This window comes from Haemaphysalis longicornis, unplaced genomic scaffold (assembly GCF_048455015.1).
Source record: "Haemaphysalis longicornis isolate Haplotype H1 unplaced genomic scaffold, Haemaphysalis longicornis Haplotype H1 scaffold_697, whole genome shotgun sequence".
In the NCBI taxonomy this organism is placed as follows: domain Eukaryota; kingdom Metazoa; phylum Arthropoda; class Arachnida; order Ixodida; family Ixodidae; genus Haemaphysalis; species Haemaphysalis longicornis.
Genome location: NW_027526421.1, coordinates 70,794 through 92,190, shown reverse-complemented (window position 1 = coordinate 92,190; position 21,397 = coordinate 70,794). Strand labels below are relative to the sequence as shown.

The window sequence follows — 21,397 nt, the reverse complement described above, 5'->3', positions numbered from 1 at the left end:
ATTCCAATAGGCGTGCTGGGAAGGGCCTCGAAACAAGTTCATTGTCAAACACATCTAAATAATACGCGTCCCAGTATACGCAGTGGTCATCCGGGGAAGTCGTAGTTCACCACGACGTTGCCCATCTCTCGAATCCACTTGGTGGAGATCCACTTGGAACCCCGCAGTACAGGGCATCCCACGTGCTCCGTTCTGTAGTCGGGTGCCCTCTTCTGGTGCCAGAACGGGAAGTCCCCAGGGAAGTCGCTTCCCTCGTAAGGCTCAACGTTGAGCCAGAACAGAGCGTCGCCAGCACGCGGCCTCACCGCAAGGCCCAACTCGACGAAAGCCGTAGCGCCCCCTGCCCGGACATCAGACAGGAAGAGCAGCATGGTGGCCAGTCTGTTGCCCCGGTTCTTGCAGATTTCATCAGCAACACTGCCGAACGAAATCGGATCCACGTGCGGCGTGTAGTGGCCCCCCAGGCCGTAGTTGGCCACCTGATAGGGTTCAGCCGACTCCAGGGAGAGGTTCGTAGCGGCGGCTATGCGTCGGGAAATCCGCTGGAGGACGTCGTGCTCGGTGTCCGAGAGCCACGCAACCTGAAAAGATTAAGGCTCTTGCTGATTGAGGAGATAAGATGGACCACTTCGTTAATAGCCGTTTAGTCGGAACAGCGCGTCACTCAAGGTTGAGTTCACAAAGACACTTAAAAAGGGCCATGAAGACAAAATGCTAGTTTGGGCCAATAAAAGGACTGCTTTGTCCGATAACATGATACCAATTTTATTGCAACTTTAGAACAAATAGCGGAGATATTAAAGAAAACACGTGAAGCGGTGGCGACTCCCTAGCCACTTTCCGGCAACTTTTTTATGACGTCACAGAATCTAGTTTGTGCGATTGGAGGCCGCCGAACTAAACCTGACTGGACGATTGTCGTGCGGCCTCTAGTTCTCTTTGATCGCATCCCTTGAATGCTAACGTATGGTTAACACACTGAAAATGTTTTCAGTGCTGGCCCATATGACATCGCTGTTGCCCATAACGCGTCACTGTAGCGCCATGCAAATTTGGAAGTTTTTCAATACTAGCGTTTTTCGGTTTAAAAAAATACGTCCTTCGTGTATGGAATGGAGCTGCGTGAGGTACTGAAGCGTAGTTGTTTTAAATTAAACCAAGTTGTATTAAGTGCAGAGCACTTTAGGGGCTCGCCTTGTCGTCGTAGCTCACTCCCTGAACCCAAGTAGAGCCACACGGCGTTCCGTCGTAGCGGCTGTCGTGGCGGCGTAACCCAGAGGCTTCGAAAGCCAAGCGGTTTATACATGTATATTCATAACGTTCGAAACTCGTTAACCGCTGGCGTTTGTCATACATCTCCCCGTTGTTCAGCGAAAAGAAAACTGTAGGTACATTTGAGGCGAGTTTAGTTAGGAATGCTCGTTGGGTTGGTTTTTTACGATAGTAAGTGAAAAAAAAAAGGGGGTCATGCAACGCCGGCATGTGTGGGAGGAAAAGCAAGCACAAAGAGAACAGAACTCGCGCTGGTGCAGTTTCAGGCAGGGGGCACGCGTGAGCACTGCGAAGGCGGGAAGTCGGAAATGCATTGGGTGGTAGCAATGAGCGGATAACGGCGCTACAGCCCATTATGGCGAATCACGGCTCTGCACTTCCAACAGTTTTCATGTGGAGTGGAACGGCTTTAATTTTGTTCTCTTCATGGCTCCTTGTTTACATGTTCACATCACGGCAGACTTGGCGTGATCGTCTTACATGACCTGACATCATTAGCCAATGGAGGCCGTTTTCTCCCGTGCGCATCGTCGAGAGCCGGCGCAGCTATATGGGTAAATTTCACGTAACAGCTTCCCCAGAGGCAGACTACGTGCACGCTTGCGTGCATTAGACAGTTTAGTTTCACGTACGTAGAAGCTCCGCGTACGTAGAACTTTCACGGGTGACCAGTGCGCATGCTCAGAACGCAAAGGGCCGTACGTGAGCCTTACGGACGTACGTGAGATTCGAATTAGACAGTTTTAGTTTCACGTACGTAGAAGCTCCGCGTACGTAGAACTTTCACGGGTGACCAGTGCGCATGCTCAGAACGCAAAGGGCCGTACGTGAGCCTTACGGACGTACGTGAGATTCGAATTAGACAGTTTTAGTTTCACGTACGTAGAAGCTCCGCGTACGTAGAACTTTCACGGGTGACCAGTGCGCATGCTCAGAACGCAAAGGGCCGTACGTGAGCCTTACGGACGTACGTGAGATTCGAATTAGACAGTTTTAGTTTCACGTACGTAGAAGCTCCGCGTACGTAGAACTTTCACGGGTGACCAGTGCGCATGCTCAGAACGCAAAGGGCCGTACGTGAGCCTTACGGACGTACGTGAGATTCGAATTAGACAGTTTTAGTTTCACGTACGTAGAAGCTCCGCGTACGTAGAACTTTCACGGGTGACCAGTGCGCATGCTCAGAACGCAAAGGGCCGTACGTGAGCCTTACGGACGTACGTGAGATTCGAATTAGACAGTTTTAGTTTCACGTACGTAGAAGCTCCGCGTACGTAGAACTTTCACGGGTGACCAGTGCGCATGCTCAGAACGCAAAGGGCCGTACGTGAGCCTTACGGACGTACGTGAGATTCGAATTAGACAGTTTTAGTTTCACGTACGTAGAAGCTCCGCGTACGTAGAACTTTCACGGGTGACCAGTGCGCATGCTCAGAACGCAAAGGGCCGTACGTGAGCCTTACGGACGTACGTGAGATTCGAATTAGACAGTTTTAGTTTCACGTACGTAGAAGCTCCGCGTACGTAGAACTTTCACGGGTGACCAGTGCGCATGCTCAGAACGCAAAGGGCCGTACGTGAGCCTTACGGACGTACGTGAGATTCGAATTAGACAGTTTTAGTTTCACGTACGTAGAAGCTCCGCGTACGTAGAACTTTCACGGGTGACCAGTGCGCATGCTCAGAACGCAAAGGGCCGTACGTGAGCCTTACGGACGTACGTGAGATTCGAATTAGACAGTTTTAGTTTCACGTACGTAGAAGCTCCGCGTACGTAGAACTTTCACGGGTGACCAGTGCGCATGCTCAGAACGCAAAGGGCCGTACGTGAGCCTTACGGACGTACGTGAGATTCGAATTAGACAGTTTTAGTTTCACGTACGTAGAAGCTCCGCGTACGTAGAACTTTCACGGGTGACCAGTGCGCATGCTCAGAACGCAAAGGGCCGTACGTGAGCCTTACGGACGTACGTGAGATTCGAATTAGACAGTTTTAGTTTCACGTACGTAGAAGCTCCGCGTACGTAGAACTTTCACGGGTGACCAGTGCGCATGCTCAGAACGCAAAGGGCCGTACGTGAGCCTTACGGACGTACGTGAGATTCGAATTAGACAGTTTTAGTTTCACGTACGTAGAAGCTCCGCGTACGTAGAACTTTCACGGGTGACCAGTGCGCATGCTCAGAACGCAAAGGGCCGTACGTGAGCCTTACGGACGTACGTGAGATTCGAATTAGACAGTTTTAGTTTCACGTACGTAGAAGCTCCGCGTACGTAGAACTTTCACGGGTGACCAGTGCGCATGCTCAGAACGCAAAGGGCCGTACGTGAGCCTTACGGACGTACGTGAGATTCGAATTAGACAGTTTTAGTTTCACGTACGTAGAAGCTCCGCGTACGTAGAACTTTCACGGGTGACCAGTGCGCATGCTCAGAACGCAAAGGGCCGTACGTGAGCCTTACGGACGTACGTGAGATTCGAATTAGACAGTTTTAGTTTCACGTACGTAGAAGCTCCGCGTACGTAGAACTTTCACGGGTGACCAGTGCGCATGCTCAGAACGCAAAGGGCCGTACGTGAGCCTTACGGACGTACGTGAGATTCGAATTAGACAGTTTTAGTTTCACGTACGTAGAAGCTCCGCGTACGTAGAACTTTCACGGGTGACCAGTGCGCATGCTCAGAACGCAAAGGGCCGTACGTGAGCCTTACGGACGTACGTGAGATTCGAATTAGACAGTTTTAGTTTCACGTACGTAGAAGCTCCGCGTACGTAGAACTTTCACGGGTGACCAGTGCGCATGCTCAGAACGCAAAGGGCCGTACGTGAGCCTTACGGACGTACGTGAGATTCGAATTAGACAGTTTTAGTTTCACGTACGTAGAAGCTCCGCGTACGTAGAACTTTCACGGGTGACCAGTGCGCATGCTCAGAACGCAAAGGGCCGTACGTGAGCCTTACGGACGTACGTGAGATTCGAATTAGACAGTTTTAGTTTCACGTACGTAGAAGCTCCGCGTACGTAGAACTTTCACGGGTGACCAGTGCGCATGCTCAGAACGCAAAGGGCCGTACGTGAGCCTTACGGACGTACGTGAGATTCGAATTAGACAGTTTTAGTTTCACGTACGTAGAAGCTCCGCGTACGTAGAACTTTCACGGGTGACCAGTGCGCATGCTCAGAACGCAAAGGGCCGTACGTGAGCCTTACGGACGTACGTGAGATTCGAATTAGACAGTTTTAGTTTCACGTACGTAGAAGCTCCGCGTACGTAGAACTTTCACGGGTGACCAGTGCGCATGCTCAGAACGCAAAGGGCCGTACGTGAGCCTTACGGACGTACGTGAGATTCGAATTAGACAGTTTTAGTTTCACGTACGTAGAAGCTCCGCGTACGTAGAACTTTCACGGGTGACCAGTGCGCATGCTCAGAACGCAAAGGGCCGTACGTGAGCCTTACGGACGTACGTGAGATTCGAATTAGACAGTTTTAGTTTCACGTACGTAGAAGCTCCGCGTACGTAGAACTTTCACGGGTGACCAGTGCGCATGCTCAGAACGCAAAGGGCCGTACGTGAGCCTTACGGACGTACGTGAGATTCGAATTAGACAGTTTTAGTTTCACGTACGTAGAAGCTCCGCGTACGTAGAACTTTCACGGGTGACCAGTGCGCATGCTCAGAACGCAAAGGGCCGTACGTGAGCCTTACGGACGTACGTGAGATTCGAATTAGACAGTTTTAGTTTCACGTACGTAGAAGCTCCGCGTACGTAGAACTTTCACGGGTGACCAGTGCGCATGCTCAGAACGCAAAGGGCCGTACGTGAGCCTTACGGACGTACGTGAGATTCGAATTAGACAGTTTTAGTTTCACGTGCGTAGAAGCTCCGCGTACGTAGAACTTTCACGGGTGACCAGTGCGCATGCTCAGAACGCAAAGGGCCGTACGTGAGCCTTACGGACGTACGTGAGATTCGAATTAGACAGTTTTAGTTTCACGTACGTAGAAGCTCCGCGTACGTAGAACTTTCACGGGTGACCAGTGCGCATGCTCAGAACGCAAAGGGCCGTACGTGAGCCTTACGGACGTACGTGAGATTCGAATTAGACAGTTTTAGTTTCACGTGCGTAGAAGCTCCGCGTACGTAGAACTTTCACGGGTGACCAGTGCGCATGCTCAGAACGCAAAGGGCCGTACGTGAGCCTTACGGACGTACGTGAGATTCGAATTAGACAGTTTTAGTTTCACGTGCGTAGAAGCTCCGCGTACGTAGAACTTTCACGGGTGACCAGTGCGCATGCTCAGAACGCAAAGGGCCGTACGTGAGCCTTACGGACGTACGTGAGATTCGAATTAGACAGTTTTAGTTTCACGTACGTAGAAGCTCCGCGTACGTAGAACTTTCACGGGTGACCAGTGCGCATGCTCAGAACGCAAAGGGCCGTACGTGAGCCTTACGGACGTACGTGAGATTCGAATTAGACAGTTTTAGTTTCACGTACGTAGAAGCTCCGCGTACGTAGAACTTTCACGGGTGACCAGTGCGCATGCTCAGAACGCAAAGGGCCGTACGTGAGCCTTACGGACGTACGTGAGATTCGAATTAGACAGTTTTAGTTTCACGTACGTAGAAGCTCCGCGTACGTAGAACTTTCACGGGTGACCAGTGCGCATGCTCAGAACGCAAAGGGCCGTACGTGAGCCTTACGGACGTACGTGAGATTCGAATTAGACAGTTTTAGTTTCACGTGCGTAGAAGCTCCGCGTACGTAGAACTTTCACGGGTGACCAGTGCGCATGCTCAGAACGCAAAGGGCCGTACGTGAGCCTTACGGACGTACGTGAGATTCGAATTAGACAGTTTTAGTTTCACGTACGTAGAAGCTCCGCGTACGTAGAACTTTCACGGGTGACCAGTGCGCATGCTCAGAACGCAAAGGGCCGTACGTGAGCCTTACGGACGTACGTGAGATTCGAATTAGACAGTTTTAGTTTCACGTGCGTAGAAGCTCCGCGTACGTAGAACTTTCACGGGTGACCAGTGCGCATGCTCAGAACGCAAAGGGCCGTACGTGAGCCTTACGGACGTACGTGAGATTCGAATGAGACAGTTTTAGTTTCACGTACGTAGAAGCTCCGCGTACGTAGAACTTTCACGGGTGACCAGTGCGCATGCTCAGAACGCAAAGGGCCGTACGTGAGCCTTACGGACGTACGTGAGATTCGAATTAGACAGTTTTAGTTTCACGTACGTAGAAGCTCCGCGTACGTAGAACTTTCACGGGTGACCAGTGCGCATGCTCAGAACGCAAAGGGCCGTACGTGAGCCTTACGGACGTACGTGAGATTCGAATTAGACAGTTTTAGTTTCACGTACGTAGAAGCTCCGCGTACGTAGAACTTTCACGGGTGACCAGTGCGCATGCTCAGAACGCAAAGGGCCGTACGTGAGCCTTACGGACGTACGTGAGATTCGAATTAGACAGTTTTAGTTTCACGTGCGTAGAAGCTCCGCGTACGTAGAACTTTCACGGGTGACCAGTGCGCATGCTCAGAACGCAAAGGGCCGTACGTGAGCCTTACGGACGTACGTGAGATTCGAATTAGACAGTTTTAGTTTCACGTGCGTAGAAGCTCCGCGTACGTAGAACTTTCACGGGTGACCAGTGCGCATGCTCAGAACGCAAAGGGCCGTACGTGAGCCTTACGGACGTACGTGAGATTCGAATTAGACAGTTTTAGTTTCACGTACGTAGAAGCTCCGCGTACGTAGAACTTTCACGGGTGACCAGTGCGCATGCTCAGAACGCAAAGGGCCGTACGTGAGCCTTACGGACGTACGTGAGATTCGAATTAGACAGTTTTAGTTTCACGTACGTAGAAGCTCCGCGTACGTAGAACTTTCACGGGTGACCAGTGCGCATGCTCAGAACGCAAAGGGCCGTACGTGAGCCTTACGGACGTACGTGAGATTCGAATTAGACAGTTTTAGTTTCACGTGCGTAGAAGCTCCGCGTACGTAGAACTTTCACGGGTGACCAGTGCGCATGCTCAGAACGCAAAGGGCCGTACGTGAGCCTTACGGACGTACGTGAGATTCGAATTAGACAGTTTTAGTTTCACGTGCGTAGAAGCTCCGCGTACGTAGAACTTTCACGGGTGACCAGTGCGCATGCTCAGAACGCAAAGGGCCGTACGTGAGCCTTACGGACGTACGTGAGATTCGAATGAGACAGTTTTAGTTTCACGTACGTAGAAGCTCCGCGTACGTAGAACTTTCACGGGTGACCAGTGCGCATGCTCAGAACGCAAAGGGCCGTACGTGAGCCTTACGGACGTACGTGAGATTCGAATTAGACAGTTTTAGTTTCACGTACGTAGAAGCTCCGCGTACGTAGAACTTTCACGGGTGACCAGTGCGCATGCTCAGAACGCAAAGGGCCGTACGTGAGCCTTACGGACGTACGTGAGATTCGAATTAGACAGTTTTAGTTTCACGTGCGTAGAAGCTCCGCGTACGTAGAACTTTCACGGGTGACCAGTGCGCATGCTCAGAACGCAAAGGGCCGTACGTGAGCCTTACGGACGTACGTGAGATTCGAATTAGACAGTTTTAGTTTCACGTACGTAGAAGCTCCGCGTACGTAGAACTTTCACGGGTGACCAGTGCGCATGCTCAGAACGCAAAGGGCCGTACGTGAGCCTTACGGACGTACGTGAGATTCGAATTAGACAGTTTTAGTTTCACGTGCGTAGAAGCTCCGCGTACGTAGAACTTTCACGGGTGACCAGTGCGCATGCTCAGAACGCAAAGGGCCGTACGTGAGCCTTACGGACGTACGTGAGATTCGAATTAGACAGTTTTAGTTTCACGTACGTAGAAGCTCCGCGTACGTAGAACTTTCACGGGTGACCAGTGCGCATGCTCAGAACGCAAAGGGCCGTACGTGAGCCTTACGGACGTACGTGAGATTCGAATTAGACAGTTTTAGTTTCACGTACGTAGAAGCTCCGCGTACGTAGAACTTTCACGGGTGACCAGTGCGCATGCTCAGAACGCAAAGGGCCGTACGTGAGCCTTACGGACGTACGTGAGATTCGAATTAGACAGTTTTAGTTTCACGTACGTAGAAGCTCCGCGTACGTAGAACTTTCACGGGTGACCAGTGCGCATGCTCAGAACGCAAAGGGCCGTACGTGAGCCTTACGGACGTACGTGAGATTCGAATTAGACAGTTTTAGTTTCACGTACGTAGAAGCTCCGCGTACGTAGAACTTTCACGGGTGACCAGTGCGCATGCTCAGAACGCAAAGGGCCGTACGTGAGCCTTACGGACGTACGTGAGATTCGAATTAGACAGTTTTAGTTTCACGTACGTAGAAGCTCCGCGTACGTAGAACTTTCACGGGTGACCAGTGCGCATGCTCAGAACGCAAAGGGCCGTACGTGAGCCTTACGGACGTACGTGAGATTCGAATTAGACAGTTTTAGTTTCACGTACGTAGAAGCTCCGCGTACGTAGAACTTTCACGGGTGACCAGTGCGCATGCTCAGAACGCAAAGGGCCGTACGTGAGCCTTACGGACGTACGTGAGATTCGAATTAGACAGTTTTAGTTTCACGTACGTAGAAGCTCCGCGTACGTAGAACTTTCACGGGTGACCAGTGCGCATGCTCAGAACGCAAAGGGCCGTACGTGAGCCTTACGGACGTACGTGAGATTCGAATTAGACAGTTTTAGTTTCACGTACGTAGAAGCTCCGCGTACGTAGAACTTTCACGGGTGACCAGTGCGCATGCTCAGAACGCAAAGGGCCGTACGTGAGCCTTACGGACGTACGTGAGATTCGAATTAGACAGTTTTAGTTTCACGTACGTAGAAGCTCCGCGTACGTAGAACTTTCACGGGTGACCAGTGCGCATGCTCAGAACGCAAAGGGCCGTACGTGAGCCTTACGGACGTACGTGAGATTCGAATTAGACAGTTTTAGTTTCACGTACGTAGAAGCTCCGCGTACGTAGAACTTTCACGGGTGACCAGTGCGCATGCTCAGAACGCAAAGGGCCGTACGTGAGCCTTACGGACGTACGTGAGATTCGAATTAGACAGTTTTAGTTTCACGTACGTAGAAGCTCCGCGTACGTAGAACTTTCACGGGTGACCAGTGCGCATGCTCAGAACGCAAAGGGCCGTACGTGAGCCTTACGGACGTACGTGAGATTCGAATTAGACAGTTTTAGTTTCACGTGCGTAGAAGCTCCGCGTACGTAGAACTTTCACGGGTGACCAGTGCGCATGCTCAGAACGCAAAGGGCCGTACGTGAGCCTTACGGACGTACGTGAGATTCGAATTAGACAGTTTTAGTTTCACGTGCGTAGAAGCTCCGCGTACGTAGAACTTTCACGGGTGACCAGTGCGCATGCTCAGAACGCAAAGGGCCGTACGTGAGCCTTACGGACGTACGTGAGATTCGAATTAGACAGTTTTAGTTTCACGTACGTAGAAGCTCCGCGTACGTAGAACTTTCACGGGTGACCAGTGCGCATGCTCAGAACGCAAAGGGCCGTACGTGAGCCTTACGGACGTACGTGAGATTCGAATTAGACAGTTTTAGTTTCACGTACGTAGAAGCTCCGCGTACGTAGAACTTTCACGGGTGACCAGTGCGCATGCTCAGAACGCAAAGGGCCGTACGTGAGCCTTACGGACGTACGTGAGATTCGAATTAGACAGTTTTAGTTTCACGTGCGTAGAAGCTCCGCGTACGTAGAACTTTCACGGGTGACCAGTGCGAATGCTCAGAACGCAAAGGGCCGTACGTGAGCCTTACGGACGTACGTGAGATTCGAATTAGACAGTTTTAGTTTCACGTGCGTAGAAGCTCCGCGTACGTAGAACTTTCACGGGTGACCAGTGCGCATGCTCAGAACGCAAAGGGCCGTACGTGAGCCTTACGGACGTACGTGAGATTCGAATTAGACAGTTTTAGTTTCACGTACGTAGAAGCTCCGCGTACGTAGAACTTTCACGGGTGACCAGTGCGCATGCTCAGAACGCAAAGGGCCGTACGTGAGCCTTACGGACGTACGTGAGATTCGAATTAGACAGTTTTAGTTTCACGTGCGTAGAAGCTCCGCGTACGTAGAACTTTCACGGGTGACCAGTGCGCATGCTCAGAACGCAAAGGGCCGTACGTGAGCCTTACGGACGTACGTGAGATTCGAATTAGACAGTTTTAGTTTCACGTACGTAGAAGCTCCGCGTACGTAGAACTTTCACGGGTGACCAGTGCGCATGCTCAGAACGCAAAGGGCCGTACGTGAGCCTTACGGACGTACGTGAGATTCGAATTAGACAGTTTTAGTTTCACGTGCGTAGAAGCTCCGCGTACGTAGAACTTTCACGGGTGACCAGTGCGCATGCTCAGAACGCAAAGGGCCGTACGTGAGCCTTACGGACGTACGTGAGATTCGAATTAGACAGTTTTAGTTTCACGTACGTAGAAGCTCCGCGTACGTAGAACTTTCACGGGTGACCAGTGCGCATGCTCAGAACGCAAAGGGCCGTACGTGAGCCTTACGGACGTACGTGAGATTCGAATTAGACAGTTTTAGTTTCACGTACGTAGAAGCTCCGCGTACGTAGAACTTTCACGGGTGACCAGTGCGCATGCTCAGAACGCAAAGGGCCGTACGTGAGCCTTACGGACGTACGTGAGATTCGAATTAGACAGTTTTAGTTTCACGTGCGTAGAAGCTCCGCGTACGTAGAACTTTCACGGGTGACCAGTGCGCATGCTCAGAACGCAAAGGGCCGTACGTGAGCCTTACGGACGTACGTGAGATTCGAATTAGACAGTTTTAGTTTCACGTGCGTAGAAGCTCCGCGTACGTAGAACTTTCACGGGTGACCAGTGCGCATGCTCAGAACGCAAAGGGCCGTACGTGAGCCTTACGGACGTACGTGAGATTCGAATTAGACAGTTTTAGTTTCACGTACGTAGAAGCTCCGCGTACGTAGAACTTTCACGGGTGACCAGTGCGCATGCTCAGAACGCAAAGGGCCGTACGTGAGCCTTACGGACGTACGTGAGATTCGAATTAGACAGTTTTAGTTTCACGTGCCTGGAAGCTCCGCGTACGTAGAACTTTCACGGGTGACCAGTGCGCATGCTCAGAACGCAAAGGGCCGTACGTGAGCCTTACGGACGTACGTGAGATTCGAATTAGACAGTTTTAGTTTCACGTGCGTAGAAGCTCCGCGTACGTAGAACTTTCACGGGTGACCAGTGCGCATGCTCAGAACGCAAAGGGCCGTACGTGAGCCTTACGGACGTACGTGAGATTCGAATTAGACAGTTTTAGTTTCACGTACGTAGAAGCTCCGCGTACGTAGAACTTTCACGGGTGACCAGTGCGCATGCTCAGAACGCAAAGGGCCGTACGTGAGCCTTACGGACGTACGTGAGATTCGAATTAGACAGTTTTAGTTTCACGTGCGTAGAAGCTCCGCGTACGTAGAACTTTCACGGGTGACCAGTGCGCATGCTCAGAACGCAAAGGGCCGTACGTGAGCCTTACGGACGTACGTGAGATTCGAATTAGACAGTTTTAGTTTCACGTGCGTAGAAGCTCCGCGTACGTAGAACTTTCACGGGTGACCAGTGCGCATGCTCAGAACGCAAAGGGCCGTACGTGAGCCTTACGGACGTACGTGAGATTCGAATTAGACAGTTTTAGTTTCACGTGCGTACAGAGTTCACGTACGCAAACGTGGAAAGAGTACATAGCCCACGCGCATGTAGTTTGGTATCCTTTTAGTTACACGTACGCGACGCACTCTGCGCGTAGAGCCTTTGGATGCACGCGCTCTCTCCCCAGTCATAGCCGCACGTAGGGTGCCTCGATGCGCGCCCGCTCCACGCTACTCCTAGCGCCATCTGCTAGCAGACACAGATACAGCTCGTGATCTCGCGAGCCCGTTGCTATGACGACGACAAGCGCTACTTCGTCACGCTTAAAAAAATCGCACTTCTCCAGCGACTGCGCCCGTAAAATCGCAACCTTTGGAACCCTGTTTTAAGCCCCTTTAAGTCCTCGGCCTTAGCTGGGCCATAGCCAGGCGCGTACTTTTAACATAAATGGTTCATGTTTGAAGCGCGGACAGCGCTTCAAACATGAATCAGATCTAACTATGAAGCTCAAATTTCCGTTCTACTTCATAAATGGTGGCCTTTTTAAAGCGAAGCTTTCTAGGCCTCACTGAAGGCGCCGATGTCCGAGCTAAACGCACTGTTGGAAACCCAACTTTACACAATGGATTTCACAAAACGACGACGATGATGATGATAAGCGGAGGCACATCAAGCGCCTCAAGAAAAACGCTTTCCGTGTTCCGAATCGAACCTGTGTCCCTCGCGTTATGAAGCCGACGTCTTTCCGATTGCGCCACCATTCAGAAACAGTCGAAGCAGCTAGGATTTTATGCGTGCCCTCACCCCTTCCACATTCAGATGCACGCATAAAAGTGGCAGCGGAGGAGATAGACTCCGCGCGTGGCGAGCAGAATACAAGACTCCGGAAAGAGGCGGCACCGGTGGAGAGGAGTATGAAGTATGGCTGCTACCATACTCCCTCCGTAGATGGACATGCTTCACTGTGCGACACACACTGTGGGAAGTGAGAAAGCCAGCTTACAAAAACCAACTTACACCAATGTTTCTTTACGGCAGGCTTCACCTCTAAACAAATGAATTGCTGGGAAGGCATTTTTCCGGGGTCAGTATAAGACATCTTCGATCATAATATGGAGGCCCTATACACCTTTGATTTATTTTTATGAATTCCATTTTATTGAATTTTTTCAATATACGAACACAACTCCCCGAGTTTTCGTTCCACACGGGGGTGGGAACTTAAAAGATTAGGCATACAGTTTCGCTGTAAAACCAGGCTTTGTTTCAACGCCCATCTACTGCGTAAAGGTGACCCCACCCTGGCAATGCCGTTTGTTGCTCCTAAAACTCGGGCACACTGCTTACGTGTGGGGTTGCGAAATCATTACGTCTAATTCGAACCGGAGCGATCCTGTACGCCTCGTGGTAGGTCGGTCAGGATGATTTCCTCTTCTGTTACGGCAACGTTTTCGTCACGAGAAGCATTGCTCCCAATGCGGCATTTTAAAGCGAAGCTTGCTATGCCACACTGATGGCGTCCCATGTCGCAACACAACGCACTGCAGGAAAGCCAACTTGGGTTTCACGAAACAACGATGATGATGATGATGATAAGTGAAGGAAAATCAAGCTCCCCAAGAAAAAAAATTGTGGTTGATTCCTCTGTCGTAGACATCAGTAAAACACAAAAGGGAAATGTGCAGCGGAATCTGCAGCTGAGCATGATTTGCGAGTGGCCGGCTGTCTTGTGGGTGTGCTTGGCGAGCGACGTCCTGCTGGCGGTCGCTTCGGCGAAGGTGTACTGGTATCATTTCCGTCGCGGATATGACGTCAGTGAAATCTTTGTAAAGTGTACTGTTGGACGAGTTGGTAGTTCACTATAGAGGATGCTACAGCACGAAATAACTTACACTTTGAAATAACGTACACTTTGTCAAGCTTTATTTCTAGTTCACCAGGCTCTTTTTCTTGTCTAACCTTGCACCCTTCCATTCTTGTTACATTAATTGCAGTCGCGGTATGTCGCTGTCGTACCTTGTCGTTATGCCTGCGCACAAATGAGGTTAACACCCGATGTAGCACAGCTGTTCGGTCTGCGCTCGTCCCGTCGTCTTTCTGTGTCCGTGTTTTATTTCGCGCTGTAGCATCTTTTATAAATCTTTGTGTATACAGGAACAAAACACTTTCGTGTTAAAGTATAAAACCCGAAAACGAACAACCCTGAGTGTGACGTAATCTTTGGTACTAAAGGTTGCTTCCCCGCAATAAGGCCCTGTGTGCAGGGGTGCACCCTTTACAGGCCGCTTGCTTCGTTGTACTGGCGTTACTTCCGTGGCGGATATGACGTCAGCGAAATCTTCGTGTATCCGGGAATAAAACACTTTCGTGTTAAAAAAACGCTTCCCGTTGTACGGAATAAAACCGTGGTCCTTCGCGTTGTGAAGCCGACGTCTATCCTGTTGCGCCATTCGGACACGGTAGAAGCACCTCGGGTTTTGGATTTTGACTCTGTGCGGTAGAAAGCTTCGCGTTCTAACCATCTTTCTCTTGAGAAAGGGGCTTTAAATTCTTTTCCTTTCTTTCCTTTTTCTTCGCCTTCGTATATACGCTATTAGCGCAGGCGTGGTCCGCTAAGTTCCCCAATATCACGCTCAAATTACTCCTGCATGCACCTATGTATGTTTCTTAGGAGCTAGTCTAATTCAAAGGCCACAACGAATTCACGAGGCTCGCCTGTTCTTTGCTTGAGCCGAGGCTCGGCGATGGTGCTGGGGCTGCGTGTTGGAGTCGCATTCCGAAGGGCTACGTACTGTTTACTCGTTCAGCCATTTTCCCGAGTCCCGATCATTTTTGAGTCACGCAACGCCGCATTTTCGCGAAGTGGTGTATTTAACACTTTAGCCATAATAACGGCGTCATATTGTCATGTGAGCATGCCCCTGCTATATTCCTGCGGTTTAAAAACACTCCAGCCACCCTTCGTCAGGCCGTGCTGACGACGACGATGAGGGCAACGTCGCGGGCTCTTGTGCGCGAGAGCACAGTGCAGCGAGCCAGACGAGCAAGAACGCCGGTGTAGCGCGTAGTGTGCAGGGGCAATGTCTTTATGTCTGAGTTTTTAGAAGCACTAGTTCGCTTTATAAAGCTATCTTCAGTCCTACCACTCTACCGGACTATTTCACCTTCATTCTTGCAATACGCCATAATATATTCAATTGTAACTTGTTTCAACCATGACTAAATAATACCGGAACTTTCGGGAATCGAAGAAATAATGCCAACTGTTTACGGGAATTCACGCGTATAGGATCAACCACTGCACAAAACAACCGTGCACGTTGAAGGGAAAATTTCATTTGACCTGTCGCATGGGTGACAATATTGAGCGCTCATCTCGCTAATCGTCTCTAGCCATGCAAACATGTGTAGGCGTTTTCGGTTTCGCATGGAAGTTTCCAGATGAGGGACGACAGCCGACAGAAGCCGATTCCATGTGATCTGAGTACTAGCCCTAGCAAGGGACGGAATAATGTTAACTAAGTGTATACTATCTATTGCTGCTGTTTACTTTCCATTGCGATAAACATGGCGCACCGAACCCAGGTCAGTCATTCGTAGACTGGAACAATGGCGGAGGGAATTGAAAAATAAAAATAAAGAAATTGCCGTATATTGCTAAGGAAGAGATTTTTTTTTTCACTTAAGTTATCTATCTTCATCGAAATTAATACAATGTTTCTCTGTTTCAGATTTGACTGGATAAATAATACCAACGGAACAAGTAACCATTTGCAATCACACACAAAAAAGTGTTTGTTCATGAAAAGAATATGACGTTTTCTGGCATCTAGGCTTAGCTGAATAGAAACGGTAATGATTCAGCTTTCAACTAGCCTAATTTTTTCGCCATACCGAACCAAACTGTTGAAGACTGTAGGGTAGCCAAATGACGAAAATGATAGGCTGAGCTCCGAAGAATCCGTTTGCTGAATCAAATGTAACGAGTGCGCGCATGCGCATATGAGACTCCGTACGTTGGATTGTCGCAAATCAGTGCCCAGAAAATTTTCGATACCAAACATTGCCAAACTTACAAATGTCGCAGAAAGTGGGGACTTCCGGGCCAATGACGCCCGCTCTCTGCTCCTTGCCAAACCATATAAATACTCCGACCAACCTGTACTCAATTGTACTTACAAGTACAGCGTCAACAGCTCCCTTCAAGCACTGAACTGGCTTTTCAGTCCCAACCCTCATGATGTCCTAAATAAAGGTGTGGTCAGGATTTCGCCCAACTGGCAATTCCAAGGGCAAGTTGCGGTGGCGTTTTAATTCTCTCCTAGCTCGACGTGACATAACACGCGCAATTGAATGCTGAGCTTGCAATGGGCGCGCGCTTGTACGTTGAGAGGTTCACGAAATTTTACCTACCTTACTAATACGGAGCCAGCTGACAGCATCTGGAGTGTAGTTTGCGCGAGTCAGCGCTCTCACCGAATTGTGCCGGATGAAGTTGACCTCAGAACGGCTCAGGAAGCTCGAGAAGAGGACGATACGAGGCTTCGGGGACAGCATTTCCAATGCAAGAGGCTTCAGCACGAGAAGAGGATGGCCGGAATTAGTCAACGTTCGGCAAAATAAATGTTTCGCCACAGGTCTTAAGTCACCCTCCCGAACACACACAGATTTGTATTCGTGAGCGTCGTTGGGTGGCGCATCGGGGTGCCTAGTCTGTAGTCGTGCCTTTTTAAGCGCTTTGCGACGTTTGTCATTTGCATCGAGCCAGGAGGCACCAAGCTCCAGCTTCCTGTATGCACGGCCCCGCAATTTCGCCGTAGAAAGGGCGGCCTGAAGCCAGGCAGAAGTGTTGCCGAATTGTCCTTTTACGAAGCAGCCTCTTGCGACGTCCACCGATTCCCCGGGCGAAGTGGCGGGCATCGAGGGAACCGCCATGGCGGCCATCCTGGTTGCAGGTATGTCGTAGACCTGTTGAAGTCTGCAGATTCCGACGGCCGCTCCGCTAAGGTCGTGAAGTGCCGACCACCAATCTTCAGACGACGGTGGCTTGAAGGCGGACCGCAGTGAGCGGCCGTTGCTCTTCCGGCGTAGGGCTAAAACGTCCTTCAAGAAGACACCGAAACGGCTCGCGGAGAGGAACTTGCCTAAGACGTCGTGATCGGTGTGTGAGGTGGTTGGCACCTCCCGTCTGTGGCGCTCCTTCGCTTCCTGCAAGCATGCCTCATCCAGCAGCAGGAGGTACGAGGCATCTTCAAGGGCGAGGGTTTCGCTTTCGAGCACTTCCTGCAGATCTTTGCTGGATGTGAATAGGTCTGTTGCGCTTAAACTACTTCGCCAATGCGGGCAGAGCGCAAAGAATCGCAGCCAAATGGAAGACATCTTCATCCTCATTTGAACAGCTGATACAATGGTAATGATGATGATTAATAAGCGAGCGCAGAAAAAAAGATGATGATGATACCCTCGATGTTAATTTCGCTCGTACCCACAAGGGGGATTGGCCAGGGCTAAATCATTGACTGTACTCCGATTGGACCTTAAAAAGAACAATTTATTTTCAAGGAAAAAAAAAATTGGTCGCCATCCAGCCCTGCGAAAGGGGATGTCCAGTAAAGCTGTTGTAAACCACTACAAATAGTGATGGAGGAGGGCATGAAATGTTGATCGTCGTCTCGGCGAGCTTGTCGCTTGCGCTCGGCTAGTGCCACTATAGATAAGGGTACTAAACAGAGTGGATACTAAAGGTACTAAAGGTAAAGTGGATAAGGGTAAAGTGGATAAGGGTAAAGTGGATAAAGGTAAGGGTAAAGTGGACTAAAGGTAAAGTGGATAAGGGTACTAAAATGGATACAGAGACAGAGTATCGGCACTCTTCTCTCTCATTGTTCCGTGCCACTGCCATGATCATTGGACAGTTCGCATTACGTGACATTTGTTTACACTGCGACGGTTCATTGGCGCCGCCATTTTGTTGTTGCCGTTTATGCGTTTTAGTCGGTCAACTCTGGTAGGCTTAGCTTGTCCTCTTTGCTCTGCGGCTGTTCGCGACTGACGCTGTTCCGAATGCGAATCAAAGGTAACGCGTGTAACAACATTTCGGCAGCAGAAGTGTGTCAAAAGATTCCGTTTTGCTGTACGTTCGGTAGTGTTGTTAACAAACACCCCAGTCGAAGTTAACGGTGAGGCTGTAGATGCGCCAATCTCGCAACACTGATGAACTACAAAATGGCCGCCCTTGCTGACTTGCGTTCTTCAGTGGCAGTACTCTCATACCTTATCTACTGACACTACCTCGGCCTCTCTGGCGGCCACGGAGGAAAGCTTCCTCCATGCTGGCGGCAAATGCTGGGTTCTGCCTAGCCTGACGCATGCGCTCGGCGTCTTGGGCAAGAACTGCTCTATTCGGTGTCACTATACTCCGTTTCATACATCAGGTGCAACGCTGTCAAAGCTAGCGCTCTTGTTTGCGCTGTGTGCTTCCGCGACCAAAAGTAGTGGGTCGCTTGCGGTGCGCCAGATACAATAAATGCTTCGCCGGCAACCTTAAAGCATAAATATTTATCATCAGCTTGACAAAAAACGCCCGTGTTGCCGGACAAACGATCGAAATATGCGAGTTTGTATTTTATGTTTGTCGCTTTCGTATCAGGTTTTCCCTCTCCGCGCAACCTTGAACGCCGTTTTTTGTTTACTCTTTGAGGCAGCGTTGAAAAAATGGCGTCCAGCTCTCGGGCTTCGCCCACGTTTCCTGTAGGTATTTTTTCGAGGGTTTGCGCATCAAAGTTGTCAAATAACGCCAAGCAAGTAATTGCAAATGTGTGCGCCCGTACCAGGGTGCGTTTCCCGGTGAAATCTGTGCAGGAAGTACTGAGTGTTGTGAGCGAGGACACCGGAGTATCTCACCGTACCGTGGCGAAATTAAAGGCGGAGTGTCTACGTGGGAATTTGGTGTCTCCAAAGAGAAGACCTCGCGACGTGACGATATCAAGCACGTGGACCGTCAAGCATGACAGCTTCACAGTCCATGCCATCCGTCTGAATGTGAAGAGCATGTACGCCAAGAGGGAGATCCCGACACTGGACAGTGAGCGAAAGGCTGTCCACGAAGACGACGACTTGCCGAACTTCACGAAAACCACCGTGTGGAGGTTAATGAAGGACATGGGCTTCACCTATGATAGGGGAATACGGAATCTTGGCATCATTGTCTGGCGCCGCAGGTACCTGCGGGCGATCAAGGAATTCGAAGGCAGGGCAGGGGGGAATCGTTGATGAACTTCCCAGCAATGTGTGTCCTGTCAGTAGTGGCGGCTTTGTTCACGAGGGTCAACTGGTAGAGCTGGAGCGTGCACACCTTTCTATCCAGCCTGCTCGCGCTTCTTCATGCTGCGCCGATTCCCCGAAAAGGCTTTGTTACCGCGACAAAGCAAACTGTGTGTCTTCGTCGTGTGGTTTTGTTTGTGGAGTTTAACGTCACCAAGTGACCCGTGCTATGAAAGACACTACATTGTAGTGCTGTCCTGTTCGGTCGGGAAGTGTATACAGCTGGAGCAGTCATATAACCTCTGCAAAAACTGGGTGGGAGAAAGGAAGGAAAGTAAGAAGTCGGAACCCACCAAGAAATCGACCAGAGGTGCTCTTCTATAAATAAAGTTTGTTTTTTAAACCGCGAAAGTCAGCCTCCTCTTGGAATATTTGTGTATGACACACAATCCGTATTGCCCCTGTATGCATTTGTGTATGGCAACAAATCTCCAACTCATGAGCTAGTACTGTTATTTGTCACAGCATTAACCTATACCATAGACATTTCCTTGACACAGAAAAACGGGCCATATCAGGGTTCCGTATGTAAAAACAATTGACCTATCTATGATTGTCTTGCGAATAAGTGCCTAGCTTAAAGAGCTCTTTCTCCAATCACAAAAGAAAATATAACTCTTGCTTCCGGGGTGAAATATTGCAGTGAAGAAATAAATAAACCACGCACAAGAATTCACAAAAATTTTGCATATATTCGGACTGGAAAGGGGCGAATAACAAATTTAAAATATATATTATGCGTTTCTGTGCCAGAAATCAGTATTCTAAGGTACAGAAATCTGCTTTCTGTCCTTTTCTATGAATAACAAATGATACGTTATTCGCACCAAGAGCTTCGGGATACTCCAGAGTGCAGGGCCAAAGTCGGTTCCAAATGTTTCGGTAAAAACTGAACCCGTTGCTCTGCTGGCGGCCCGGTATAATCAATAACATGCTGAGTGTGTTAAGAGAGGCCCATAAAGAAGTGGATCGTCAGGGCAACGGCAAAAACGAAAGCTGAAAGTGAACACCTGTTGGTAATTCACCCTGGTTAGAGCAGCTGTGCTAAATAATTAATGAATTAACGTGTTTTTCTTACACAAAGTTCTCGCTAGAATCAACGAGGTAGCTGACAATGGTATAGAATCGCGACAAAATAGCAATTGCTGGTCAAACATCGGTATGCATCCAGAACCCATACGTGCAGTTCATTTCCGCATGCGCGTAGTGTTTAAGTTACTGGGAACGAAATAAGATTTAGAATTGAACTCGCAGAAGATGTGATAAAAAAAAAGAAACGTCGGAACGCGGTTTCGAACCCATCAAAATTCAGCGTCTGATCTCCAGAGCGACGCGTTAGACCACTCGGCTACAAAACAGCGCGGAGTGATGCACCTCCTTTCTTTGCGGACTACTTGTGTAGCCTTCACAGCGTTGCACTTGATGTATGAAACGGAGTATAGTCCTGCCCATAGAGTTTCTTATTCCATTGGGCGAACAGGAGCACTTCTAACTGCGCCCAAAGTGCTCTCGCGAGTTCTGGCGTCTTCCAGTGGTCGGGCAGGAGCAGGGGCGTTGTGTTTCATTGGTCGAGGAGGAGCACTTTTTTGGCGCCGAGGGCAGTTCTCGGTGCTCCGTCGCCAGCGGCGGAGTAACAGGGAACGCCGAGGAAGTCACATGACCTCTTTTACGTCATTTCTGGTTTTATCCCCGGGTGGCGGAGGAAAAATGGCGGAATCCGGCAGCCGCGATAGTCGCTCAGTGCGTACGGCAGCAGCTAAGCGCGGCCGTCTGGACGATGCTGCTACTTTTAGATGATGAAAGCACCACAGATTCAAGCGCAAACTCATCATCGGACAGCAGCAGCAGCAGCGACGATGACGACGATTTGACATTGCATGAGTTTATGTTCGAGCACCTGTTCACCCCGCCGGAGCAGCGACCGAAGGTAGAGTCGTATCTGGAAAAGACGGCGGATGCTGTTATCGTTCGCAGCTAATTTTTGGGAGATACGATGGTGACCCTATCATGGACATGAACATCCACTCGGCTTCTTCATTCGTCGCCATGCGGAAGGCAGACACAAAACCACCGGCACGTATCTGGCAAAACTGGCAAGGAA

The 21,397-nt window shown here is 50.0% G+C and overlaps 1 protein-coding gene across 1 annotated transcript; it reads right to left on the bottom strand.

Annotated features, from left to right (window-relative positions):
- Positions 1-8: 8 nt before the first annotated feature.
- Positions 9-16,908, bottom strand: LOC144144286 (prolyl 4-hydroxylase subunit alpha-1-like). The gene is made up of 2 exons (XM_077675649.1): positions 16,387-16,908; positions 9-581 (listed from the first exon to the last, which is right to left on the bottom strand). Exons 1-2 carry the CDS (start codon positions 16,906-16,908, stop codon positions 87-89), a joined length of 1,017 nt encoding a protein of 338 aa, XP_077531775.1. The 3' UTR covers positions 9-86.
- Positions 16,909-21,397: the final 4,489 nt, after the last annotated feature.